Genomic DNA, 27,272 nt, shown 5'->3' with positions numbered 1-27,272 from the left:
TTCTTATGTGAATCTGTTTTTTTCACCCACATCTGCCATCCCACAAAAGCACACAAACCACAGTTTGGTGATAACAGAATGAATAAAACTGATGTATTGTTCATGCTAATTTGGAGGTTTTCTCAAATCCCAGAGTGTGCTGACATTTCTTTCCAGGCTTCTGAAATAAAATTTCACATTCAGTGAGGTTTTCTCTCAACTTCCTACTGTACAGAGCTAACTAAGTTAGCAAAAAAAAAAAAAAAATCAATATGCTATGAAGCAAACATTACAGGACAGGAGAGGCAGATATAATGAATAGATAAATGCACATGATGCACCCTTTACTGTATATGAGCGTGATGATACATTTCCAACATGTGTTAGCAAAGTATTACAATGTTCAGTTTTGCATGTTTTACTTTTCTTTTTTCTTTGCAGTGAAAGATGGCTGCCAGACACCATTTAATCAAACTGCGTACAGAACAGCTAAAACCACCATCACATGTGATTACCCTAACGAATACAACTCCAGTGTCAAGTTTATCTGCAAAGACAACAATGAAATCTGTGAGGAGATTTTATCAACACAGTCTTCTGTAAAGTCAAACGGGACTTTCACTCTCACAGACACCAACAGCTTCAACATGTCCATCAGTAATGTGAGCTCACAGCATGCTGGTGTCTACTTGTGTGGAGTCAAATCAAATGAAGGAAGTTACAGAGTTTCACTCAGAAAAATACAACTGGAGATTAAAAGTGAGTAATACAGATTCAGCTCTCCTCTACTGGTTAGACGCTTTTTTCTGACTTTCATTTTTTGTTTATCAGTGAAACATGACTCAACACAACAGGTGATTTAAAAGACGTTAACACAAATTTATACACATTCAGATGTTGTATTGGCAGTCTGGCTGACATTTGATATTTTGTAAAAGGCAATTATCACTAAAAATATGTAAATATGCATGCAGATAACAGTGAAAGTTAAAGTCAAATAAAGAAAGTGAGATGCCAGAAATGCCAAAGAGTTTGAATTAGAATTTGTCTTTGTCTTTCTATCCACAGATATTACAATCTTAAAAAGATCCTCAACTATTGGACAAACTTTCACATACTGGTGTTATTACACACAAGGTGCTCCCATTAAGAAATTCATCTGTAAGGGAGAAGATCCATCTATATGTCAACCTCTATGGAGCACCTCAAAGCCCAGGACGAACACTAGGAAGTTTTCAGTGGAGGATGTCAAAAAGACAGGAAATGTCACCATAACTGTGAGAAACTTAACAACAGATGACGCTGGGACATACTGGTGTGGAGCACAAAACACTGACAATAGACACAGTAACCCATTCTTCAACAGACTGGAGATGACTGTAGGTGAGTGTTCAAATAATTTCATTGTTTTTGATGTAGTGGTTCATATCATAGGAGGCTAATAGATGGATGGTGATGTTCACCTGTGGCAGGTTCAATTCCCTGTAACAGCTGAGACGTCCATCCCTGTTCAGTGTAATAGAGCGTTGCCACCAGGAACTCTCTCATGTGACCAAGAACCTTTTTGAGAAACCAGGGACTGAATTTAGATTCTGTAGGATAGTTCCAGTTGATAAGAAGTTCCTGCTTCTGTTACTTTCTGATAGTTCAGGATTAAGATGCAGCAGTTTTTTGTAAATTCATCACTAAGTTTGTGTGTAAAGTCCATCATTAGTTCTTAGTAACTAGTAGTTATCAGGTTGCACCATTAAAATTCAGAAATGTCTTAGCTAGTACACACTTCAGTAATGTTTCAATCAATTGCTAAGCAACATCTGTAGCACTGTCCAATAAGAAGCAACCAACTATGTAAACAGGAAGTGACTGTGGCATCACAAGCTGTAACATAACTTGTAAAAATAAGTTTTAGAGGCAGAAAGGTAAAATAAACTTAACTGCCACTCCTTTGTGAATGTAGGTGTGTATGTTGTTTTATTATTTCATATCTGCAGAAATATCTGTATCTATGTTTTAGAATTAGTAGTATTCATGTTGTTTACAGTGAGAGGGAAATATTGGACTGTGCTAAGCTAACCACTGTTATTTGGTCATTTAGTCTAACGTTATTGGCATTGGCTTCCTGACTCATTTAAAAAAAAAGAGGAAAAGAGAAAGAGAAGAGAGAGTGTAAACAAGCGCATGGTGGTAGAGAAATATTAAAACTTTATTTTCTGATTTATTCATAGCTGTTACCTCCTAAAGCAGAAGGAAGAAGCAAATCTGTCTTTTCAAAATTAAAGAGTTACATACAAACAGTAAAAGGAAGTGGTTTGATTTTGAAAGGCAGGATGTGTGAGACAGGGAGCTGTGATATTTATTTATTTATCTATTAGGAATAAATATCGTTGCACAGGAAGAAGTAAAGCAACAGTAATGACTGGACGGCGTCTTGCTGAAGCTAATTTGCAACCCCCATCACTGGATAAACTATGTTGCTATGAAACACCTGACGAGTCCACGCAGTTGATGGAAATAATTCTATATATATACATAAGGATTTTATTTGTTTTTTGCCTGGTCCTGTCTCATTTTTTTCTACTCAGCTGTTGTCTGTAATAAGAATTTATTTCTGCTTTCATTCACAACTTTGATGTTTCTATTTCTGTTTGCAGTGCCACGGACTCGCTCATCTGCTGACAGGAATGGTGAGAAAACTTTTTTTTTTCTGAAACCTACATTTACATGATTGAAAAACATTTTGTGATTAGATTTCTATGTTAATTGTGGTTTAACTAATGCTGGTCATCCTTTTGTTGTGTGGTTTTGTAGCCATCATCATTACTGTCATCTGTGTAGCTGTGCTGCTGCTTGTGCAGATTGTGGTTCTTATCTACACACGTAAGAGATTCTTTATATAAAAACACTCAAACATACATGCATACACACAGTTTTTATACTGTGAAAGCAGTGATGACATAAATTAATAAATGCATAAATAAAAAGAGTAAAAATGTTCAGACTTTTTTTGTCTGGAAGTTGATATTTGTCCAGCTTTCAGTATTATGTTCATTTCTAGGAAAAAGTCTACACAATGGTCAAGTCATAAAATCACATAAAATGAAAACAAACAGCTGAATACAAACATCAACAGGTGTAACACTGTCAGTTCTTTCCTGGTCAGTTGTACAGTAGGTTCTGAATGAGACAGATGTGTGAAATTGATCCACTTCATTTTCTTCTGCTAAATTTCTTTGTTTTCATCTTTTTCTTACATTTTCCATTATTTCTCTGCCAGGATGTTCAAAATACAAAACAAATGAAGAAGGACAGAACAATGTAGAGGTTAGTATATATGTTTTTCATACAGTTGCACTGTTTGTGTGTGTGTGTGTGTGTGTGTGTGTGTGTGTGTGTGCATCTATATTGTGGGATATAATGGACCCATATGTGCATGATGCCAGAGGCCTCAATGTTAAGGTTACAGTATTAGTTGCACATTAAATGCAGACATTTTCACACATATTTACAGTATATTCTGTGATTTATGGAATAATTCTTTGCCAAAAATGAAGCACTGTCAGTCAAAGTGTCCCACCATTAAACACATGTAGTTTGGCAGATTTATGTAGATGGTCTGACATCATCTTATAAATTTTCTTTAATAAGAGTTTTGTTGTAGGCTTGCCTGCTGATCAGCACTAAACAGAAAGTACAGCTGAGGCAGGGATTTGGTCATTAACCGAAGTATTGTACAAATTTTAATTTTGACCTGATGATGGCGCTGGATGAATAGTTAAGAGATCACCAAAGTCCTTACAGTTCATTCTGAGGGGGACATAAACATAGCACAAAAAGTAAGGAAATTTGTGTTTGATAGATTATTTCTTTGTTGTAACAATGCTTCTTGGCAATAAATCTTATACCGTTGGAAAGCCTGTTTTTTCCCCTTTAAATGGTGCCATATTTGTAAGGAACATGCATTTGTGGGATGAGCAGCAGAGCTGAGTATGTGGGTTGCGCCCATGAAGAATTTGCCAAATCTTCTCTGCCAATGCCAAACAACTTATTCTGCCATTTGGTGTTTGGATGATTGAAGCTTGAAGAAACAAGACATACAATTTATTCCTTTAACTGGTCACTCTGGCATGAACAGCATGTCCATGCTGATCCCACAAGTGTTCAATGGGGTTAGGGTCAGGACTGCTGGCAGGCCATTCCATCCTCTCCACTCCCAAATTCTGGAGGTAGTCTCTGATAGACCCTGTTCTGCGGGGCAAGCATTGTCATCTTGGAGGATAGACTTCAGTCCCAGACTGTGGAGATATGGGATTGCCACTGATTGCAGAATCACATCTTGATATCTCTCTGCATTGAGATTGCCTCTAATGATGACAAGCCTTGTTTGTCCAGTGAGGGAGATGCTTCCCCACACCATCACACTGCCTCCACCAAAAGATGTTACTCTATCGGTGCAGCAATCAGCATAGCGTTCTCTGCACTTTGACCCTACGATCCAACTGCCATGGGCAGAATCTGGACTCTTCGCTGAACGTTATGTTCCTCCATATGTTGAAGTTCCAGTGCATGTGTTGCCGACACCAGCACAAATGGGCCTGACAGTGAAAGGCAGTCATGGCAGGCCTCCTGGCAGCACCTGGGGGTACCAGATGCTCAAAACAAGAGTCCATAGAAACAGCAAAATAAGCTGTTTGGCATTGGCAGAGAAGATTTGGCAAATTTTTCAGCCCACATACTCAGCTCTGCTGCTCATCCCACAAATGCATGTTCCTTACAGAAGAAGCGTTGTTACAACAAAGAAATAATCTCCCAAACACAAATTTCCTTACTTTTTGTGCTATTTTTATATGTGTGTACCACATTTCATTGCAATCCATCCCAGACATAAAAACGAAAAATGTCACTCTGCTAGTGGTGCTAGATGAAAAGCCAGTGGATCATCAAAGTTAGAGGGCTTCATCCTCTGGACACCATGAATGTCTGTACAACATTTCATTGCAGTGCATTCAATAGTTGTTGATATATTTCAGTCTGGAGTCTGGACCAACATGGTGGACTGTCAGGTCATCATTGCCAGCCACAGCTGGTGTTAGCGTGGCTAAAAACTCAGCCTCAGCTTCAGTTTCAGGAGATGTTGTGGCTGCTCTTGACCCAGTGCAGCTTTGTGTGTTTGTGTGTTGTTAGGAAACACCACCATTATTTTTGCCATAATTCTGGGGATTAAAGAGTAGTTACCAGTTTTTGGAAGCAAACCAGATGATTGATGAGGTCTAACTGTCTTTAAGAACCTCTGTTATCAGCATTGTTGGTGCTTATTGTTATGATTGTGTATAAACTATTCATCTTGTATTTTTCATTCTGCTCTGGAAGGATTTTGTCTATGAGGAGATAGAGGAGCAGCCCCACAAGCCTGACTCGGGAACTGCACTGAAAACGATTTATGTCAGTGCCAAACATCCCACCAACCCCTCTGCCTTTACAGGCCTTTACTCCAACATCAACCATCCAAACAGCCCAGGGGAAGTTAGTGGTGACCCATCTTCTACTGTGAAGGACAATGGTCAATACTCTACTGTCAATCATCCATCCAGGTGTTCTGAAAACCCTCTCTACTCTACTGTCAACAAGCCACAGGAACACTGAGGAAAGTTTCCAGGCTGTGAGCTTTGCCAAGATTTCAGTTCATTCTTTTTTTTTCTTTTCCAACCCAAACATAGACTTTTAAACTGTTTAAGATAAAATTGTTAATCTTTGCTTGATTTATCAAGATTTATTCAGAGGATTTCTGCACTGATATACACCAAGTTATCTGATGTGCAACCAACAATGCAGTTCAACACATCCACCACCAACCACCACCTCAAAAAGGACTGAAACAACACCTCTCTGACACAGATCATAAAATGAACAATATTCACTCTAACAGGAGTTAATATTATATGATAGAAGTTAATCCAGGACTACTGCATTGGACTGCATACAGGTGTTCTTAATATTACATAAGAAATAGACAGTTTTAATCAATAATATAGCAGTTGTTTGGTCAGGGGTCTGAGGTAATATATTAATGTGTCAGTCCTGGTTTAGGGGCAGGATAAGAACTGGTTTAATGAATGATGCTGTATATCAGGGGTTGGAGGACTAGCTGATCTGAATTAAAGACTCAAGATTATTTGACAAGGTGTGGATGTCAGTTCATCGCCCAAACTCCACTGTTCCCCAAAACTGCTGCACAAAATACTTCTTTTAGTGTGTTAAGATCCTGAATGTCACATTTCCTCACACCATCAGTCTCAGACTGATGTCAGGATGTGATATACTGTATATAAATGCAGTTAATAATTGATTCATCATTTGGAGTCATTTAAAAAAAAAACTGTCCAGATTCTCAGATTCCAGCTTCTTGAATTTGAATATATTCTGTTTTACTTAGTTGTCTATGATAGTAAACTGAATATCTTTGGATTGTGGTGTGTTAGTCAGTCAAAAGGAGAAATTTGGATTTTCACCATTTTCAGACATTTTATAGACCAAACAAACAAATAATTGTTAGCTGCAGTCATACATGTAGTATACAATGTATATGTGCAATAATATATGCACATAATATATAATATAATATATAATATAATATGTGCAATTTGTAGTTGCAACAAAAGTTGCATCATTTCATACTTTCAGAATGTATTTGTACACTGTTTAATCATTTTTTGTTTTCAATATCTTTCTTGTAAATTTCTTTTAATATTCTATTTCATGTATGAAACATGTTTTTTATTGTGATACTAAACAAGGTTTATCTTTACAGCAGGCGGTCGTCTTCATCTCATACTTGATATTATAAATCGTATTTGTGCCTTTAACACAAAACAATTGTTACAAAGTGTTTTACAGACAGACACAAAAGACAAAAGATAAAACAAGATGGCAACATACAAACAAAATGTACAAAATATACAACACACACAAATAAAAGAAGTGCCTACTAAGATGCTTTTTAAAATTTTGTACTAACTTTAGGAGCCATAAATGAAGTTATAGTGATTTTTGAATTCATTGTAAATAGGTAATTTTGTAATGGTGTATATTTTGGTTATTTGTTACTGTTATATTTGTTATATTGTCATTATTTAATGCGCAATCACGGTGATTATTGATAGAATCAGGTCACTATGATATTCATAGTTAATATAAGCAGCTGTTTACCTGCATGGCGGCTGGTAAGAGAGAGAGAGAGAGAGAGAGAGAGAGAGAGAGAGAGAGGGTGAGTGGGTTGCTTTTTGTTTGTTTACCACAGCTTTGCTTTTGATTGCTGTTATTATTTTGAGTATATTTTGTAATAAGTTGATCTTTTTCATCAATAAAAGTTATTAAACATATCTTTTTGATCTCAGCAGACAGTCAAGCAAACAAGGTCTGAATTCAGCCTCTCAGACACTTTTTACTTTGTTTCCATTAGTCGCTACACAAAACATAATCGGCTAACACAGATTGATCACTTTGACAGCCACACTCTCACCACTAAAGTGCAACAGTCTATCTGAAGCCAATCTGCTCCTACTGCCTTCAACAAGATTGTACATTTATCTGTGAACTGTGCAGTATGTAATGTCAACATGGAAGTTATTTTTTCCATCGAGTACATTCCTTTGTTTACTGACTGCTACACGTCATAAGTTGGAGGCTCCTTCTTGCATTATAAACCAGAGTAATGTGTTACTGACTGTTTGTCTTTTTTAACTGCAGAGTTCTGGGTCAGTTGTAGCTGAGCTAGTGCAGACTGACTGAGAGGCAGGTGTACAAGGTGTCACAAGAGCTGATGTGATCTGAGCATGAATGACTTTTTCAACATTTCCAGGGTGAGGGGCCTGATTTCTGAAATGTTCCCTGTGGTGGACGTAGGGAAGTATAGGAAAGGTGAAGGCTTTAATAAACTACATAATAGTTAAACTTCTACAGTGATATTGGCTAGAGTCAGGGACAATCTATAAAATACTGCTGACTCACTACAACAGCAGTCCATTCATGTAATATTATTACTATAAATTTAGCATGGTGAATAAGTTCATAATCAACTAAAACTCCACCTGCAGGTGTTTCCTGTGGTTTAATCCTGTGCAGTTCTGGGGCCAGATGCATAAAAACACAAACACAAAAATATATATAATATATTCAAGACTAAAACTGTGTGCGCAAATGCCAGAAATATGCAGACACGTTATTTTCGTCAGAGTTCTGTTTTCACACCTCAGTCATTGGGGAGCTAGGCGCTGGTGCACAAGTCTTATTTCCACTCCCACAATTCACCATAACTGAATATAGACATGACCTTAATCAGCTATTTTCATACCAACATGCTGCCTGCTCCACCAGTCTGTAGATCTGTCTATTAAACAAACAGGAAGGAAAGTAACTGCTTGTGTTGCAGCAAAGTTCTCCAACAGCCACAACAGCTGTCATTAAATAGTAATATCTCATTATCATTTTTAAACACCAGAAATGTGATCAATGATTCATTTGTAGAGCTCATGTTGAAGACAGAGTGCATCGCAATTAAGAATAAAATAAAAAAGATTATTAAAAGCAAAATAAAAGAATGATAAAACTGATCACACAAAGCAATTACCTTTGATTGATGGGTGCAGTTTAAACAAACAATATCTTATTATATTAATATTCTGTCTCTCACCTTGTTAAATCTTACATAATTCACAGCTGGCTCTGGGAAAACGTGTACAATCTGTTTTTATAAATACTATATGCATGTTTTATGTGCGTACACATCCTTTACACATCTGGCCCCCGGTGAGCAATGATGTGAAGCACAGGGCAGTTATAAAAATAGAAGAAAAGGGGGAAGATGATGAGAATCAGGGGCGGATCACTTTTTTCTAAAATATTAGCTCAGGAAACGCCTGTGCAGACGGTGAATGTCAGAATTGAAAAGAAGAACCAACATAACAACTGGAGATGAATAATTACTGAGAATTTCTTCACCCAAGAACAACATGAAGAGTTTCCTTCTGCTCGTCCTCTCACTGATGACAGGTAAAAAAGGTTTATTCCTGCCTGATTACTGACTTTAGAGACTGGATTGACAACTGTTACAGCTCTGCCTCTTCAGTAATTAACCAGTTTCTATACATCCTGTTCTGTGGTTTCACTTACAACTCAACTTTTTTAAGACAGGCCACAGTAGCAGTCTATTTATTATTACAGTATAGTACTGTTAAAAAGCTCACTAACTTTAACCAACAATAAAATACAACTCATTTATATAGATATATTTAAATATTTTGGGTAATTATTCAACTCAACAATGACACATCCTATAGTCTGTTAAAAGGTTTTATTCTTTCCTGCCTGGTAGTTTATCTGATGTGATGTGAATACGCAGCGATCACACAGGAAGTGATGCTTTTAAATGTATTTCTGATATTTTTTGGCAATTAAGTATAAAATGCAAAAATAATGCTAATTTATCAAGGATACAACAAGGATTCAGACTTGTCTTTTGTGATGCCTAAAAGTAGAGACAACAAGAGCAGCTTTAAAAATCACATCTGTGATATTTTTGCTTTTTTTGGCGGCCATTTTAAGTCGTGAAAACGTTTCCTGTCTGTATGTTCGAAAGGGTGCAAGAACCAAACTCATGGTAACGATTCCAGGCTGCAGTCAGAGTGGCAGCAATATTCTCAATTGGACAGAAAATTCACTGTTCACTGACTGAAACTGGTCACAGTGCTTTAGAAATGAAAGGAGTCATTTTCTTGAACCCACCAGAGTTGGTTTAAGTTTTTAAAAGTGCTACAGTGTGTGATGGTTGATGGACTAGCTTGTTAGTGTTAAAGGGCTGGAATTATGGAAAACAAGAAAAATTAGCTTTAGGATTGATTATGGTGATGTTGGGGCCTCCTGTGTTGTAAAATGACTCAATTTAATCTCCTTGGCCTTTTTAAGTTAATTGAAATTTTGAGCTCAAGGGCGAGCGATGTTGAGGTGGAACGTGTTACTACGTCACACCAGAACATCAAATCAAATCTGCAGGAAGCTTTAGCATAAGTCCACCGTCGCCCAGCGCTGAGTGCGTACTCTGTAGTCGCAGTTTGCATCGCACCCGGATGACGAGCAAAGCAGGACACTGGAAGTGTTGCTGGTTGTTCAGCAGCTAAAAAGTCTTTACAGCCTTCCAGAGGATGGAAATTTACGTCAGGAATGGCTGAAATTATTTTTTGGAGACAGTCTTCCCTCCGTTATTGGCGAGTGGCTTTGTGTATGTGTCCCGCACATTTTACAGCCAACTGTTTGTTTAACGAGACTCAATACTTCCATCTTCAATCTTTGGATCAAGTTTTAAAACATTGTTTCTTTCTGTTACTCAGCTATAGGAATATAATAAACCTGTTCTAAAGCTAAGATAGTGTCCTCCAGCTACGTTTGAAAAAATTACTTTATTTTGTGAGGTAACTTAGACACGATCTCACCGTTCTGAAACATCCTTTTGAAATCTAAACTTTGCAACAGCAGGTTCTTCCCTTCATTCAGGATCAGACTCTGGTTCTTGGACCACTATATACTGTCTCACATCTCCAGCTGCAGACATTACTGCAGGTAAAGATGCAGTGTAAAGGAACTTGCATTATTCATTAGGTCGTATTCCGATTGGTGGAAGGGGGAAGGTGGGGGCCACACCTCCCACCATCGGAGTAGGTGATCATTAATTATGAAAAATAAAATAATGATTTTATGTGAATAGCTTTGAAAACAGCCTGCTGGAGTACAGAGGAGAACCTGACCTATAAGGTAAGATAGATTTAGAAAAATCTAAACAACTTTTCGTGAATAAAATGTCAAAGATATACCAATAATATCATATATATATATGAATACCACTCAATACCAGATCTTTAAAGTCCTGCTCCACTCAAAAATATGTTTTCCTTCTTGTTCCTACAGTTAAATGTTTGAGCTTCACTGTGCAGAATGATGTATGTGCAGAGTTTGTTTTCACATTTATCTGCTGAAAGTGAAAAGTTTCTCTGAGCTCACTGAAAATCAAATTTTACGAGGTGGGCCTACAAGCATGATTTGTGACATCACAACTAGTTTGGATCCAGTCCTGGTCCAGTTGCACAAGTGTGATGTGGAAACTTGAAGCCTCCAGTGCACAAATACTGAGAATGAACTTTACAGTGAAGGAGGAAACATCTTGTATCCAGCAGTTGACTTTTGAAATGAACCATATTTACATCTTCAAAGATTCTGGATTTTTAATGAGGGAAAGGGAATAGATGTAATTAAAAAAAAACATTAAAAAGTAATTCAATGTTTTGTGGAAAAAGTATTTTAATGACTTGAAACATGTCTGGAGGGGATTTTTCTTTTAAACAGTGGACGGGTCACTGGGACTGGTAGGGTTAGAAAGACACCTGTTTTACTCTCAGTATTAATCATTTATAACACAGTAGTTAAAGAAAAGATAATGAGTGCATAAAACTCCTCTGGTGAACAGGCACTAACACATACATTTTTGCCATTTTAAAAAATGAAAAATAAAAATTCCTAATATTTGTCAAGGATGAAATACAAAGTCAAACTTATTTCAATTCTTATCTTGAATCATGAAGCCACTGGGAAAACCTGACTTTGGCTACTCCTGGTGGTAGAACCAATAAATACACCGTGGCAGGCTGCAGAGTTGCTCTGTTACACTGAAAAATTACAAATACAACAAAAAATGTATTTTATAACTTTATACTAACTTAGATTTTATGAGTAGAGGCCTTTCAGAATCTCTACAGAAATTACCACAAAACAATATATGTGTGAATAAAATTACACATTCAACAAGATTAATTGAACAACTCTGTGATCTATTGATTAATCCAGAAAGTCTGTTTACCAGCATGATGAGACAGTGGATGTTTTGTTGATACGGTTCTTATTCAGACTGTTCTGGGATTGTTTCAGTGTCTGACATGATGAGAACTTTTCTCTTTGTCTGATCAACAGGCTGTGAGGCCTCGTCTGAAGTGAAGGGATGTGAAGGAGGATGGGTTGAACTCACCTGCAAATACCCAAGAGCAGATCAGGAATATCAAAAGATAGAGGTTATTAATTCCAGAGGATCAAGCATACAAACCACTACAAAGGATGTGTGGGATGGGGATGACAGATTTTCCCTGTACCATGATACAAGAAATAAAAATCTCAGGATGGCCATTAAACAACTTGAACATGATGACTCTGGGAAGTACAACTGTAAATTTTACCAAGACAAGTCGTCTGAGGAACCTGATGAACTGGAACTGAAAGTCGGTAAGAGATGCTGCATCTGTATCAAAGAAGTTTAACAAAACTTCACAAAGAAAACATGAAGAAAACTAACAAAAATGTAACAACACAACACACAGGCATCAGGCATTGAAAGACATTTCAGAAATGTATCTGTATTTTGTTTGCACATTATAATTACAGTATATCTATCCCATTGGGGTGGAAATCTTTGGGAATCTCACAATTTGATTCTGATCCTTTGTGTCACGATTCAATTCAGAATTGATTATTGATTCAAAGCCAATTCTTGATTCAATGAATAGAAAGATAGGGAATATTTTTAGTTCTTCTGATGCTTCCTTCAATGCACTGTGTGCCATTCACTGGTGTCCTGTGTCCACTGTACTTTAATATGAAACATAACTGACATTTAAAGGTCACGTCTGACAAACATAAAAAAGTAGAGAAAAGTGTGTGAAAGATTGAAACTTTTAGATTTCACTAACCAAGACCACTCCTTCTAGAATATGGATTTAATGGTTTATTGGGAGTGTGATGGAAGGCAGGGTGAAAAGGAGGAAGGATAGTTAGAGGGATGGTTGGAGAGGGAAGGATGGATGGGGGAAGGGAGAGGGTCGGGGGGTGTGAGGATGCGGGGGTGAGGGTCGAGGTCGTGGGATGCGGGATGAGGGGGTAGGGGTTGAAGGGATGAGGGTCGAGGGATGGGGAGAAAGAAGAGCAGGCGGGAAAGAGGGGAAGGAGGGAGTGGATAGGAGAGTGATAGATGAAAGGAGGAGATGCGTCGACGTCGGGGAGGTAAGTGGGAACAGGGGTTGAGACTCAGGGTGGGGGTGCTGTCTCGATGATCTGGCATCTGTACGAGGCCCCCCTGTTCCTGTGTTTGAGCAGAGAAGAGAGGAAAGTTAGCGGAGGGGTCGGGTGGGAGGGACTTGCAAGCTGAGACAGAGGGGAGAGGAGCGGATATGGTGTGTCTAAATACCCTGTGGTGCGGAAATGGGTTGCGTACAAGGCGTGGTCTTTGGTTCCCGAACTTTGTTTATAAGTCTATAAACTTCATTTCACTAACCAAGACCACTCCTTCTAGAATATGGATTTAATGGTTTATTGGGAGTGTGATGGAAGGCAGGGTGAAAAGGAGGAAGGATAGTTAGAGGGATGGTTGGAGAGGGAAGGATGGATGGGGGAAGGGAGAGGGTCGGGGGGTGTGAGGATGCGGGGGTGAGGGTCGAGGTCGTGGGATGCGGGATGAGGGGGTAGGGGTTGAAGGGATGAGGGTCGAGGGATGGGGAGAAAGAAGAGCAGGCGGGAAAGAGGGGAAGGAGGGAGTGGATAGGAGAGTGATAGATGAAAGGAGGAGATGCGTCGACGTCGGGGAGGTAAGTGGGAACAGGGGTTGAGACTCAGGGTGGGGGTGCTGTCTCGATGATCTGGCATCTGTACGAGGCCCCCAAAGAGACTTCAACCAGAGAGGCGAGAATGGGATTTCTTAACGTTATCCGGGTCGTGATGGATGTAGGTATGAGAGTGGGACGAGGCTGGGCATGGTGCTCTGGGAATCCGGGAATTGATTCCGCTGAGGTAGGTCTGTATGGTGGAAGACTTGATCTTGAGTTGAGTGTGAGAGAATGTAATGAAGCAGGAGAGGGTAAGAATGTCCGGTGAAGGGAATGGGAGTCCTTGGGAGACGTGAAAGGTTTTAAAGGAATTCCAGCCGGTGAAGTATGGAGATAGTGTTCAAGGGGTGATGCTGTTGATGATGTTGTCCCGTGAATTGGTGACCAGTTGTTCCAGTTGCGGGTTCAGTTGTAGATTGTGGCTGAAAACGGTGGGACTGGAGTTGGAAGAGGGTTGGAGGCTGGAGCTAGTTGTCTGAATTTCTGAAACATGAAACGAGAGAGTGAATTGGCGATTGCGTTTTTGTGGCCTGGAATGTGGAGTGCACGGATGATGAACTGGTGCTGGGCTGAAACCAATGTGAGCTTGCGCACGAACTGCATGATGTCCAGATTGTGTGACCGGCCTTTGTTGAGGATGTCGACGACGGCGCTGTTGTCAGAGTGGATGGCGATGGTCTTTTTGGACCATTCATGCCCCCAAAGAATGGCAGCGATGACAATCGGGTACATTTCTGAAATGGTGGAGGAAGGGGCCAGGGAAGAGAAGTCGGGTGGCCATTCGGCAGAGAACCATCTGCCACCGTAGTAACCACCGAAGCCGACTGAAGGGGCGGCGTCGGTGTATAGCTGGATGTCATTGGCGTCTGTAACGTGGACGTCGTAAAAGAAGGAGATGCCGTTCCAGGAAGAGAGGAACTGGTGCCACATTTTTAGTTCCATCTTGCACGCGCTGTCTAGCGTGACGTGGTCGTGGATGGATGGGACGGCGGTGGCTATGGAGAGAAGGTGTGACAAGAAAGATCGGCCCTGAGGGATGATGCGGGTGGCGTAGTTGAAATGGCCCAGCAGAGAGAGTAATTGACGTTTGGTGCATGTGTTGGCCATGAGAAAGTTTTGAATGAGTAGAGAAATGTGGTGGAGTTTCTCAGTAGGCAGAGATGCTTGGAGTGTAATGGAGTTGAGGGTGATGCCGAGGAATTCCAAGGATGTGCTTGGGCCTTCTGTTTTCTCTGGAGACAGGGGAACGCCGAGATCAGTGAATGCGGAAATCATTGTGGTGAGACCGTATGACGGGGGCGAAGACGGTGGCGTGACCGTGAGGAAGTCGTCAAGTAGGTGGATGACGTATGGGAGTTTATAATTGTTGGAAAGAATCCAGCAGAGGGCTTCGGACAATGAGTCGAAAATTTTTGGGCTGCTCTTGCAGCCGAAGGTTAGACGCACGGCAAAATAGTATGCGCCCTTCCAGGAGACCCCGAAGAGGTGCCAGTAGTCGGGGTGGATGGGGAGGACTTTGAAAGCGCTTGTGATGTCCGCCTTGGACAACCATGCTCCCTGGCCCGCGAGTCGGATGAGGGAAATGGCGTGGTCTATAGTGGCGTATTGCATGGAAAAGTCCAGGCTGGGAATCAGGCTGTTAATGCTTGGAACAGTGGAACCGTGGGGGGACGAGAGGTCGATGATGAGCCTCTTTTTCCCAGAGTACTTCCTGGTTGCCACTCCGATTGGGCTGACTCTGAAAGACGGGAAAGGGGGGCTGGAGAAAGGGCCAATCATGAAGGCGTCATCAACTTCTTTTTGCAGTAGTCTGTCAACTGTGGTGGGTTCAGACAGGGCTGATTGCAAGTTGTTGCATATGTGAGTGGACTCAGGCGTGGCCTGCAGACCCGGATGGAAACCGTAAGTGAAGCCCTGAATGAGGAAGTTGACGAACTGGGTGTCTGGATGGTTTTGTAGGGCGGTGGCTAGGGCGTTGATGTTAACGGGGGTATTGAGATGCTTACACAGCTGTTGCTTTGTCGGGTTGTGTGGGCATGCGGCTCTGGCGTGGGCTCCCCCGCAGAATGAACAAGTGTGGAGGAATTTGCAGCTGAAGGAGCTGCAACTGAGGTCGTTGAAGTTATTGCAGATCATCCGTCCTCCCTGGTAGAGGACAGGTCTCCCTCTCCTGTCCGTGCCTTTGGGGAGGGGGCCGAGGATGGACGGGTGATCTAAGGCAGGTTTGGGGGTGATGGATGGTGGGGGAGCCACCGATGGCAAGTAGTGTGGCATGGCTGGGCTTCGCTTGTCTGTTACCGAGGCGCGGGGCAGGGGGGCGGAGAGGGTGCATGCTGCGGCGGGATGGGAAGGGGCGCCGCACGTTTCGCAGTGCAGAGAAGCGCGAGCTGCGAAAACTTGGCAGTATAGCTCGTGGTCCAATGTTCCCCAGTACGTGCCCTGGTTGAACTGTTGGAGGCGACCGGCGGCTTGGGAGGCGAAGAGGATATGATAGGTATAGAAACCGTTGCCGCCGAAACGCAAGGCCAGGTCAAGAATTAATGACAAGTAATCATCGAGCTCGGACCTGCGGTCGGGGAAGGCTGAACAAATTATGTCTCTATACAATGAGAACGCAAAAGCGAACTCGGCGACTGTGAGGTCCTTGGAGCGAGCAGGAAGTGGCTGTTTAAGTTCCGAGGGGCCGAATGAGGTGAGCAGTTCCCTGGGGATGTGAGGATTAATTGATGTAGGGTGAATGAGTTGAGTGAGATCAATGTAATTACCGGTTAGGATCTGCTGCCTGAGGGTGGGAGACACGGGGGAGGGCCGGGCGGATGCTAGGGGGCGCACTGGTGGCTGGGCGGTGGCCAGGGTGTAGCTGCTGGATGGAGATGTGGGAGCCAGGAAAAGGCCGAGGCTGGCCGTGTGTAAGGCTGTAGGATAAGGAGGTGCAGGTGCTGTAGTACGGGTAATGCTAGAGTGCGGGTCGTGGGGAGCCGGGGGGTAGGGGAGGAGACAGGGAGGGTGGAAAGAAGAAAGAGGAGGAACAGGTTGGGTGTAACTCGTGGAGCTGCTGGGGCCCGCTGTTGTTTGTGCTGTCTGAGCGGCTGCCGTGGTTGGTGCGGGTGGAGGAGCAGCTGAGATGGCCGGGAGGGAAGGAGCAGCAGAGATAGGAGCCGGAGAGGAGGAAGGGATGCTGGGTTGATGGAATGTATATGCATGGGATGTAAGTGCGGCTGAAGAGAAAGTAGGAGGAGGAAATGGCTGTGGAGCAGAGAGAGCCTGCATAGGGTTAGAAGCGGACTGTACTGGGGAGACTGAGGTTGCTGAGGAGGAAGGTGTGCGTGTGGCGGAGCGACGTGCCGTGACGTCACGGACGTCGTCGCACGCGCGACGTCGGGAACCCGGAAGATCGTGGGAAGATGGACGGGAGAGAGTGCTGTCCTTCAGGGAGTTTGTGTATAATTGAAACAGTCTTGCCTTGTTGTCGGTGCGATGGAAGTGAATGTTATTTTGGCTGAGGAAATGCTTTAAGCGAGCGACGGTCCACTCGGACATGTTTGGGGCCGAGGAGCGGTCCGTACACCGGAGGCGAGGAGAGCGCTGCGCGCGGTGGCTGCTCCTCTTGGGCGGGCTCCGGGATCTCGAGCGAGGCTGGAGTGAGCGTCGGGAATAAGTAGCTTCCTTCGGACGCCGACTACGGGACCTTCCCCTGTAGCCGCTGGGGATCGAGGGCTCGACGATACCGTCGTCGACGGAGGATGAGGGCCGAGAGGCCGGGATGAGGGAAACCGAGGAGCGCAGGCGAGGCTGCCGGAAAGATCGGACGCCGGGGGACTCCGGGACTTCGAACGAGTCCTCGTCCGAAGCGTTGAGGAGCAGTTCGAGGTCCATGATGTGAGTAAGGAGTTTTAAGTTTATGCTGGTGTGTCACAGGGTGCTTGCAAGCTGAGACAGAGGGGAGAGGAGCGGATATGGTGTGTCTAAATACCCTGTGGTGCGGAAATGGGTTGCGTACAAGGCGTGGTCTTTGGTTCCCGAACTTTGTTTATAAGTCTATAAACTTCATTTATAAAAGTGAACTGCATTAATTTGGAAGCATCTTAGTCTTCTTCAGTATAATAATAATGAAATTAAAGTATCATTTACTTACCAACATCACTGGTTTAATGTTTTTTTGTAAAATCAGAAGTTGGTCTGCATGTTTTGGAGTAAGGAGGGGAAAAAACGAAATGCTCCGCTGTGTTGTTAACGTTCTGTCTTCAGTTTGCACAGCAGCCGACTTTCTTCACTTCTCCAGTTGGTTGAAGTTTTGTAAAGTGCTGCAGTGTGGTCAGTTTCATGGTGCGGTTGGGTGCTTTGCTAACATTAGTCTCTGGGTGATAGGGTACAAAGTATTCAGAAAATAATTCACCTTTTCCTGAAGACTGAATAATTAAGTCAATACATTTAAAAAGCTTGTCTATTTTGAAGATGAACAACAAAGTAATTCTAGTATGAACATGTTTCACATTCAGTGAGGTCTGCTTCTCTTTCAACTTTCTACTGTACAGAGCTGAACAAGTTAGCAAAAATGGAAATCAATTTGCTCTGAAGCAAACATTACAGGACAGGAGAGGCAGATATAATGAATAGATAAATGCACATGATGCACCCTTTACTGTATATGAGCACGATGATACATTTCCAACATGTGTTAGCAAAGTATTACAATGTTCAGTTTTGCATGTTTTACTTTTCTTTTTTCTTTGCAGTGAAAGATGGCTGCCAGACACCATTTAATCAAACTGCGTATGAAACAGCTAAAACCACCATCACATGTGATTACCCTAACGAATACAACTCCAGTGTCAAGTTTATCTGCAAAGACAACAATGAAATCTGTGAGGAGATTTTATCAACACAATCTTCTGTAAAGTCAAACGGGACTTTCACTCTCACAGACACCAACAGTGGCTTCAACATGTCCATCAGTAATGTGAGCTCACAGCATGCTGGTGTCTACTGGTGTGGAGTCAAATCAAATGAAGGAAGTTACAGAGCTTCACTCGGAAAAATACAACTGCAGGTTAAAAGTGAGTAATACAGATTCAGCTCTCCTCTACTGGTTAGAGGCTTTTTTCTGACTTTCGTTTTCTGTTTATCAGTGAAACATGACTCAACACAACAGGTGATTTAAAAGACGTTAACACAAATTTATACACATTCAGATGTTGTATTGGCAGTTTGGCTGACATTTGATGTTTAGTAAAAAAAACAACTATCATAAAAAATATGTAAATATGTGTGCAGATAACATGAAGTGAAAGTTAAAGTAAAATAAAGAAAGTGAGATGCCAAAAATGCCAAAGAGTTTGAATTAGAATTTGTCTTTGTCTTTCTATCCACAGATATTACAATCTTCAAAAGATCCCCAACTATTGGACAAACGTTCACATACCAGTGTGAGTACCCACAAGGTGCTCCCATTAAGAAATTCATCTGTAAGGGAGAAGATCCATCTATATGTCAATATCTATGGAGCACCTCAAAGAAAAAGACTGTAAAGTTTTCAGTGGAGGATGAAAGAGAGAGGAGAAATATCACCATAACTGTGGTAGACATAACAACAGACGACACCGGGACATACTGGTGTGGAGCAGAAAACACTGGCAAAAAACGCAGTAAAACATTCTTCAACAGACTGGAGATGACTGTAGGTGAGTGGATGTGTTATTTTATTACTATGAAGTTATTCAATTCACTTCAAATCTTGTCACAGGCACAACACCGCTGTACAATGAAATTCTTATTTTGTGGTCCTCTCTGACCACAAAATATGGATAATAAACAGTAAATTGAGAAATAAATATAAAATTATGAAAATTATAAAAATTCAAACTATAAACACAATATATAAAACCTTTATAAGATAAAATTACAAAAGTAGAAACAAAGGAAAAGGAGACATGTAAGCACAATTTGTAGTGGTTAAGTCTGATTGTACGTTAATGTGCATTGTACTGTATGTGCAAATATCCCTGCATGTGTAAGAGGGTCCATGCATGTGCAAAGTATGCAGAGAAGTAGTGACTGGAGACTTCAATTCAAGTATAGCCAAAATCTGACCCTGGTTCAGATTGTAGGAGGCTAAAGCCACAGTTTTGATTACTGTTTGATTTACAGTAAAGGGCAAGTTTGCTTTTGCACAATGTGTAAAATGTCTAGTTATTATAATACGTATAAGAATGTTATTTTTAGTTAAAGAGTAACGGAGATGATACATGAGCTGTTTTGAGTCACGACAGTCCCGTAAACTGTAACATGATTAGTTACACTTCATGTTCACCAGCTGCAGTTTACAGGACTGTCGTGACTCCAGAAGGCGAGTTCATTGATGGGCTAGCTGGTTCTGTCTTGTAGTGAATTTAACAGTCTCATCTACAACAAGGACAGACTGAAAATGACTCAACTGTGATCTTGATTTCTATTTGTTGAAGAAGTATCATCTCTAGTTACAAGAGTTGAAGTGCTGGGAGTCAACAGAACAGTTCAGACATGCAACATTACAGCCATTTGCTTTGTGTGATCAGCCACTCTGTAGCGTTTGGCTTTCTATTCAAACAGCAGTCAACTGTGATATCCTGACTGACAGAGTGAGAACACTTGCAGTCGTTGTTATTTGTACTCTTGATTTCATTTCCTGCACGTCCCTTTCACCAGCCTTCAGATGAGCATGCTGCAGTGACAGCAGGACTTGATCAGCAACATGTTCAATCAAAGCTCTTAACAACTGATCAGTTTTGAAGTTTCTGTTCATTTTATCTACATATGAAGTGTCTTAATTTTAAAATTATAAGTTCCTCAATATTTATCCTTCACCTATATACACACTGGAGGTGTCATTGATCATGTAATTGTGATCTGTGGTGAAGAAATCCATTCCTAAAGCAGATTTTTAAGAGAAGAGGGACAAAATCCATTCTCCTCATGCTGTGTAAAAATACAAATGTAAGTTCAGCTGAAGCTAATATGAGGCTACAAGCTGAACTGTTTCTTGGCTCTGAGCAGTTGCCAGGCAACCAGCAGATCTGGCACATAACCTCATTTAAAACAGGAAATTGTTTTTTTTATATTCCTCGGTTTTTGTCTGTTTGTTAATTAATGAACTTTAGAGGAGCTGAAAGAGCACAAGAAATGTTAATATACAACAGTCTGACAAAGATCGAGCACTGTTTTCATAGATGCACTAATTAAATCATTTCTCCCACACAGAATCAGGATCAGCTGCTCATGTTACTGTTACAACAGATTGGTATTTGTGTTTTATTGTGTTTATAACAGTCGTTGGCTGAGTGTGGCAGTTCAAAATGTGTTAATATAATAATTTTTCCACCCACAACACAAAGTGGATACTTATTACTGTTAAACTTCACAGTCCAGTTTTCCATGGCATGGGCTTCTTATTGTGTAACAAGCTAATATTATCAATAAAATATATGCTATATTGCATAGTTGGGTGAAAAGATTGATTGATTTATTTATTTTATTTTGATAAATCAGATTCCAGACCAAACAAAGTAATAAAACCATCCGGTTTAGTGATCATTTGTGAAGAATTCAAATAAGTTTTTCATCAGGAATTGTTGGGTCTCTGTAAATCAAAGAGTACGGTCTAGAGCTGCTGTGAAGAGATAACTTTTGATATGATTTGGTGCTATGTAAATAAAATTGAATTGAATCATAGAAACAGCTACAACAACATAAAGTAAGCTAGTTAACAGCAAACATAACTTTGCAACTTTGTTCCCAGCTTTGAGAAATGTATAGTGCTGTGTGAACTGATCAGGACTCTCTAATTGTATTTACTGTAGCCAGCAATAGCAACAGGAAGTTAAGAGTCAAAACAGGAAATGGAACAAACTGAAAAAGTAGGGGCCGCATTACGTTAATGGCAGATATTTTGACTTAGTAGAAAAGTACAGGTGTCACTAATAACATTAACAATGGCTCTGCTCTATTCAAGTGTCCCCGTAAACCATGACTGTGTGACACTGAGCCAGCATGTGCAATTACAGGACCCTGAATCATTCATTTTATTATTTACTCCTGTGGTTTTCCTGCTGTGTCAAGTCAAAAAGCCATTTGTTCAACAAAGTTTAATTTCCACAAATTCACTCATCTTACTTTCTTTCTTTCATGTATTCATTGTTTTGTTGTTTAGTTAATTAAATAACATTTAATTAGATATTTTGTGTGTTTTTGGCTGAGGTTGATATATTAATAAACAATGGCAAAGGGGAGGACACAAGAAAAAAAAGATTAAAAAATATTGAATAAATAAACAGTTTTATTTGTCAGGCTTAGAAAAATTGCATTTTTCCTTTTTCTATCCTTGTTAATTCATGAATGCACACGTACAACCTGAATGCATTTTTTTTTTTGCTTTCAGCAGCACCACCTGGATCTGTGAATCATGGTGAGAAAGCACATTTGATATCTTCAACCTTAAATGTTACGTGTTTGAAAAACATTTTGATGATTTAACTTCTGTAAATTCCTGTTAAATTTCTTGACACAGACAGCTTTGAGTGATGATTCCATGTGTTCACTGTGTTTTAAATGATGCTGGACATTTTATGCCTTGTGTGGTTTATCTTGCAGGAGACTTTCACGTAATAATGATCATCTGTGGAGCTGTGCTGCTGCTGCTGCTGCTGCTTGTGATAATTGTGATCTTCATCTACAAACGTAAGGGAGTTCATTACCAGACTTCAGAACATGAAACACACACTTGCATACTGTACACACAAAACCACATTCATGTACTCCTCTATCCTGTGAAGATGTGATGTCTAAAAAAAACAAAGCAGACAAACTGTAAGACGTCAGAAGTTAATAGACATGACTTTTATCATGTGTGTAAGTTGAAATTTTGTCGACCTATTATCATAACTCATTTTGGGGGATGCACACTTAAATCCTATTCAGTGAAACCAAACTACATAGATAATTAGAGATAGATTCTAAGCTACATAGATAAACAGCTGTATCAATAACAACTTGACGAAAAGTGCTGTAATTAATCCACATCATCCTTCTGCTCGTTTCCTTTTTTCTTCTCTTTCTTTTCTTGCTTTCTCTCTTTTTCTGTCAGGATTTTCATGTTCAAAACCCACAAGGAATGGAGCAGCAGCACAGCACATCAGAGAGGTTAGTATAAATGTGTCTGTGTGTGGTAGTACTTTATAGGTGGTATTCATATTGTCAGTAAAACAAGAGCAGTACATAAATGATGCCAGACTTTTAAGTATTTTGGTTGTAAATATAAGAGAGAGCTCCCAGGACTCTTGTTTCATAGAGATAAACTGTCCGTCGACCACAACGATGCAGTGTTATGTTTTCACTGCAGTGCAATGACAGACTCTCTTTAGCTACGTGTGGCAGATTTGTTATGAATATCCCACTTACAGTGTTTGGATTCAGTTAGTGTATTACCACCTCTGACAGCCAACAAACCAACAAATCTCTTACCTGTTATCTGGAGAGCCTCTGACATGAGACTGAAGCACACATTTTAACTGAATTTCGTTACAGTCTCCTCATCAAACTTTTTGTCACTTCAGTGGAAGCTTGAGTGACATTTAATTTGCATGTCTCATGTACATCATCATTTATTCACCACGTCTGTTTACATGGCACTTTGTCGCATTTTGCTTTTATCGATAAATCAACATTTTAAAGACATATCCTGCACATTTCCAAGTCTATATTTTTATTCTGTGGCTCTATTGGAATATCTTTACATGATTTCCAGTTAAAAATTCCTTATCTATATTATACTGGCCCTTTATGCAGCCCCTCAGTTCAGCCTCTGTCTGAAACAGGTTGTTTTAGCTCCTGTCTCTCTCAAGCCTCCTGATGAGCCCTCAAGCTGCCCATCGGCAGACTACAGAGGCTACATAAACAAACAGTAGAAGTAGGATTTTGCTTCTTTTTTCCCATTCTTTACTCAAAATATCAATGTCTCAAATACAACCATTCATGTTGGAGCCTGAATCTGATCCATGAACAACCTTAACAACAAAGACTACAGAACAGATGGCTGTTTGAGGGAATGACGTCAATTTGATGGGGAAGTAGAGGTAACTCTGCAAAAGAGGTGTTCAGCCTGCTCTGAACACTTTGACCATGTTTAACATAGACAGCCAGCATATAAATACAGTATATGAATGGCGAAAATAATTTTCTGTTTCCACTCAGAGGAAAATATAATTAAATACGGTGGATGGAAACACACCAAGTGTTTAGTCTTCCATTATCAATATATATGACTAAATAAGACATATATCTGTAAAGTATAACAGACTTTTTTTGTCAGTGAATAAATTCTACTGAGGGAGCACAGTGAGCCGTCCATCACACTGATGCTGTGTCCAACTACCAACCTGTTTGTAATTTCTTTCTATCTACAATGTAAAGTACACTTTGTATGGATAGTTCTTATTATTTGTTTGAATATCAACTACTCACTCAATTTTTTGTTCTTCCCTGGAAGGATAACGTCTATGAGGAGGTACAGGAGCGCCTCCAGGAGACAGGCTCAGGAAATGCAGTGGAGACGATTTATGCCACTGCCAACTTTCCCACAAACTCCCCTGCCTCGATGTATTACTCCACCATCATCTTTCAAAGCAGCACTGACAAAGCTAATGGTGAGGTGCTGATCCCCAGACCCAGCTCCTCTGCCTGTGAATATTCTACTGTGAGGAACAGTCAAGGTCCAAACTCTACTGTCTATAAACCATCAAAGACTTCAGAGGATCCTCTCTTACTGACAGTCAACAAGACACAACAGCAATGAGGACGACCCAGGCAGGAATTTATTAAATTTACAAAATAAATGATAAAGATTAATTTTTGATGGTTTGTGGTTGTTAACAATGAAGCCCAACTCAGACTGTAGGAATTAACACCCCAAGATATTCAGTTTCTGGGCCCAGTCAACTTAAAAACAGGATTCACTTCCACATTGTTTGAGTCGCCAAAGTTTGGTGACAGGACTGATTTGTAGAGACTAGATGAGTCCTTATGCTCAACTGTGAGACAGTTTAAATCAACAATAGAGTCCAATTCAGACAGACCGTTTGGTATTGTTGTATATTGTTGTTGTATATATTGTTGTATATAGTAGCCGATAAGTAACAAGGAACTGCAGTACAGAAGTGTCAAATATAATATATATGTCTGAGGTAATTCAGTTTGTCCACCAAAGAGCACTGACAACTAGAGCTGCAACAATTAGTTGATTGATCAATTCGTTGATTGGAAGAAAATTAATCTGCAAATTTTTTGATAATTGATTAATCATTTTAGTCATTATTCAGTCAAAAGTGCCAAATCTTTGGTTCCAGCTCCTCAATTGTGACAATTCACTGTTTTTCTTTGCCATACAGGCCAGTAAATTGAATATTTAACATTTTAGACAAAAATTGAAGGCAAATTGAAGATATCACTGTGGGCTCTGAGAAATTGTGAATGCCATTTTCTCACTTTTTTTTTTACTTTCCATTGACTAAGTTATTAATCGATTAATACAGAAAATAATCTGCAGATTAAGCGATAATGAAAATAGTTGTTAGTTGCAGCCCACTGACAACTGTAAAATGTTCCACTTAGTACAAAGCTTGTTAACAATGATTTACTCTTTATGATGTTTTTATGTTATGCATTTATGTTTAAGAACAAATATTATATGATAAATCATTTTCACAGTTCTAAAATATTAGTATTAGCTTCAGAACTCCCGTTTTGTTTTGGCATCCTTTGTATTCCTGCTGCACTGGTGCCATTTTTGACTAATTGTTTTTCCAGCTCCATCGATTAGGAATAAAATTCAAGAGCCTGTCCTAGCTCAGTTACAGTAGCCTGAAGTGTAGATTTCGGTTTGTCTTGAATAATAAATCAAAAGGTTGAAGAAGTAGCTGCTACCACTGACTCAGCAATTACTTGTTTGTAGTTTATGTGTGTAGTTTAGTTGATTGATAAATTTTGCTCCAAATACCAAACAAAAATGTGTTAAAGCCAAATTAATCTGTTCTTCTATGGTACCACTTCATTAAATGACTATATGAGTTCTTCATATTGATGAATCCACAAAGACTTATTATCCAGCTCTGCTGCTTTATGGAACTTTTCAGCCTCTTTTAGCTTGCTGTGTGTCTGCTGCTGTGCAGGTTTTTGTGCTGTTAAGATAACACCTTTATAAAGTCACAGGTGCGAGTGTAAGACATTGTTCAATATTCACTATATGTGTTTGTAGTGTTGTTCAAAAGTCTAGTAAGAATTATTAGAACCTATATTGTGGACTGAAAATAAGCCAAAAAGTGGTGTATAATCACTAACTAACAGCTATCTACAACCATGCACTGCAAAAACAGAGAATGAACTTGTTTTCTTCTTTTTCCTCGTTGCCAAAAATTGATTGTAATGTGATATTAAAAAGCACCAAACATTGCTGGTTGTTGTGACTCTTAATTTCTAAACCACTGAAAAAAACAATCCCACATTGCTGTTGAAGAGAAATGTTTATTTATCACATGTTGTTTGTGGCAGTAAATTTAAATAAGTCAGACTATGGCAGGCATTATATTATTCTGTTTGTCACTTTAAATTACTGTTACTGTTAATTACTGTTTAATTACACATCAATGGTAAACTGAGTAATGTCATTAGAAAAAGCTGCTGGGTTATTAGAACAATATTATTAATTATTAGAACACTAATAGAATAATAGAAATATGTTAATTAAAATAAAAGTTCTTCTGAAAAGTAATAATTTTCAGTTTGACGAGAACTGAAATGGGTTTCTTACAATCAATATTACAATCTGCTATCTGGTGAAAACCTTGCTCTTTTCAAAACCAAAGCAAAAGTCTCATCCTGTCAGATCAATGCATCATTTTAATATTACTTAAAAAATTTTGAGACATGTTGCTTATAGCTCATGTTTCCTCCTTTCCTATAAGAGGTGTTTGTTGTGTTTCTCTTTGCCTTGGCAAGTAAACTAGCAGATTTTAAAAGATGATTTAAAGCTGTTACTGTGACATTTAATCAGACCAATCTTTCAGATAAGCAGCAGGTCTGCCACAAACTGCACTGAGACAGTCAACTGATGCTTCCACGTAAAGATGTATTCTGCACATTACACGTCTATATTTTTTAATGTTGGGCTCTACTGGAATATCTTTGCATGAATCACAGTTCAGTTCATTAAGAAAAAGAAAAAAAATCAGTTATACTAATCATCCGCTTATAGTGATCAATTTAACCTGGACGGATGTGATCACTATAAGCAGTTTCCACTGTATAATTATATCCTCGGGAAGTGTGAGTCACCTTCAACTCTTCTAAAACCCCCTGGGGAGGCTTTTGCCGTACAGACCATATCCTGTCATTTCCTGATGATTAAAATGCCGTCCAGAATGATGACTTAAATTACAAGGAGCACAGTGAATATTTCATTTCCTATCCCCCCTCCCATAATGTTAATTATTACTGTAGTAGAGGGATATTAGGGCTCGTGCAAAGGTGGGGGCCAGTGGAAGAGCAACAAACTAATAAGTAGGCTCACATGGAGCAGGT

The 27,272-nt window shown here is 40.0% G+C and overlaps 3 protein-coding genes and 1 long non-coding RNA gene across 5 annotated transcripts; 2 read left to right on the top strand and 2 right to left on the bottom strand.

Moving 5' to 3' along the window:
* Nucleotides 1-26,371, top strand: LOC121893716 (polymeric immunoglobulin receptor-like). Of its 2 annotated transcripts, XM_042405688.1 has the most exons (7): nt 1-187; nt 18,171-18,724; nt 19,040-19,348; nt 22,081-22,107; nt 22,293-22,379; nt 22,786-22,841; nt 24,187-26,371. In XM_042405688.1, exons 2-7 carry the CDS (start codon nt 18,289-18,291, stop codon nt 24,490-24,492), a joined length of 1,221 nt encoding a protein of 406 aa, XP_042261622.1. In that variant the 5' UTR covers nt 1-187; nt 18,171-18,288; the 3' UTR covers nt 24,493-26,371. The 2 variants fall into 2 exon arrangements, with proteins under 2 accessions (XP_042261622.1, XP_042261621.1); XM_042405687.1 differs by lacking the exon at nt 1-187 and having other exon boundaries at nt 17,807-18,724.
* On the top strand, nt 259-12,329 carry LOC121893719 (polymeric immunoglobulin receptor-like). Its single transcript, XM_042405691.1, has 3 exons — nt 259-738; nt 1,048-1,362; nt 11,989-12,329. The coding sequence occupies exons 1-3, from the start codon at nt 306-308 to the stop codon at nt 12,327-12,329; spliced, it is 1,089 nt and encodes a 362-aa protein (XP_042261625.1). The 5' UTR covers nt 259-305.
* On the bottom strand, nt 11,385-12,337 carry LOC121893721. The gene is made up of 3 exons (XR_006095413.1): nt 12,249-12,337; nt 11,879-12,043; nt 11,385-11,687 (listed from the first exon to the last, which is right to left on the bottom strand). It is a non-coding gene; the product is annotated as an uncharacterized LOC121893721 (long non-coding RNA).
* On the bottom strand, nt 13,843-17,543 carry LOC121892205. Its single transcript, XM_042405113.1, has one exon. The coding sequence runs from the start codon at nt 17,541-17,543 to the stop codon at nt 14,073-14,075; it is 3,471 nt and encodes a 1,156-aa protein (XP_042261047.1). The 3' UTR covers nt 13,843-14,072.
* Nucleotides 26,372-27,272: the final 901 nt, after the last annotated feature.

The sequence above is a fragment of the Thunnus maccoyii genome, chromosome 3 (genome assembly GCF_910596095.1).
Source record: "Thunnus maccoyii chromosome 3, fThuMac1.1, whole genome shotgun sequence".
Classification (NCBI taxonomy): domain Eukaryota; kingdom Metazoa; phylum Chordata; class Actinopteri; order Scombriformes; family Scombridae; genus Thunnus; species Thunnus maccoyii.
This window is presented reverse-complemented; position numbering and strand designations above follow the sequence as displayed.

Bases quoted from the DNA above. Each gene is read 5' to 3' on its own strand.
- LOC121893719 (XM_042405691.1), top strand. From the start codon at position 306: ATGCACATGATGCACCCTTTACTGTATATGAGCGTGATGATACATTTC. The intron at 739-1,047 runs GTGAGTAATACA...TTCTATCCACAG, and splicing joins AATACAACTGGAGATTAAAA to ATATTACAATCTTAAAAAGA. The intron at 1,363-11,988 runs GTGAGTGTTCAA...TCTGATCAACAG, and splicing joins CAGACTGGAGATGACTGTAG to GCTGTGAGGCCTCGTCTGAA.
- LOC121893716 (XM_042405688.1), top strand. From the start codon at position 18,289: ATGCACATGATGCACCCTTTACTGTATATGAGCACGATGATACATTTC. The intron at 22,108-22,292 runs GTGAGAAAGCAC...TTTATCTTGCAG, and splicing joins ACCTGGATCTGTGAATCATG to GAGACTTTCACGTAATAATG. The intron at 22,842-24,186 runs GTTAGTATAAAT...CTTCCCTGGAAG, and splicing joins CAGCACAGCACATCAGAGAG to GATAACGTCTATGAGGAGGT.
- LOC121892205 (XM_042405113.1), bottom strand. From the start codon at position 17,543: ATGGACCTCGAACTGCTCCTCAACGCTTCGGACGAGGACTCGTTCGAA.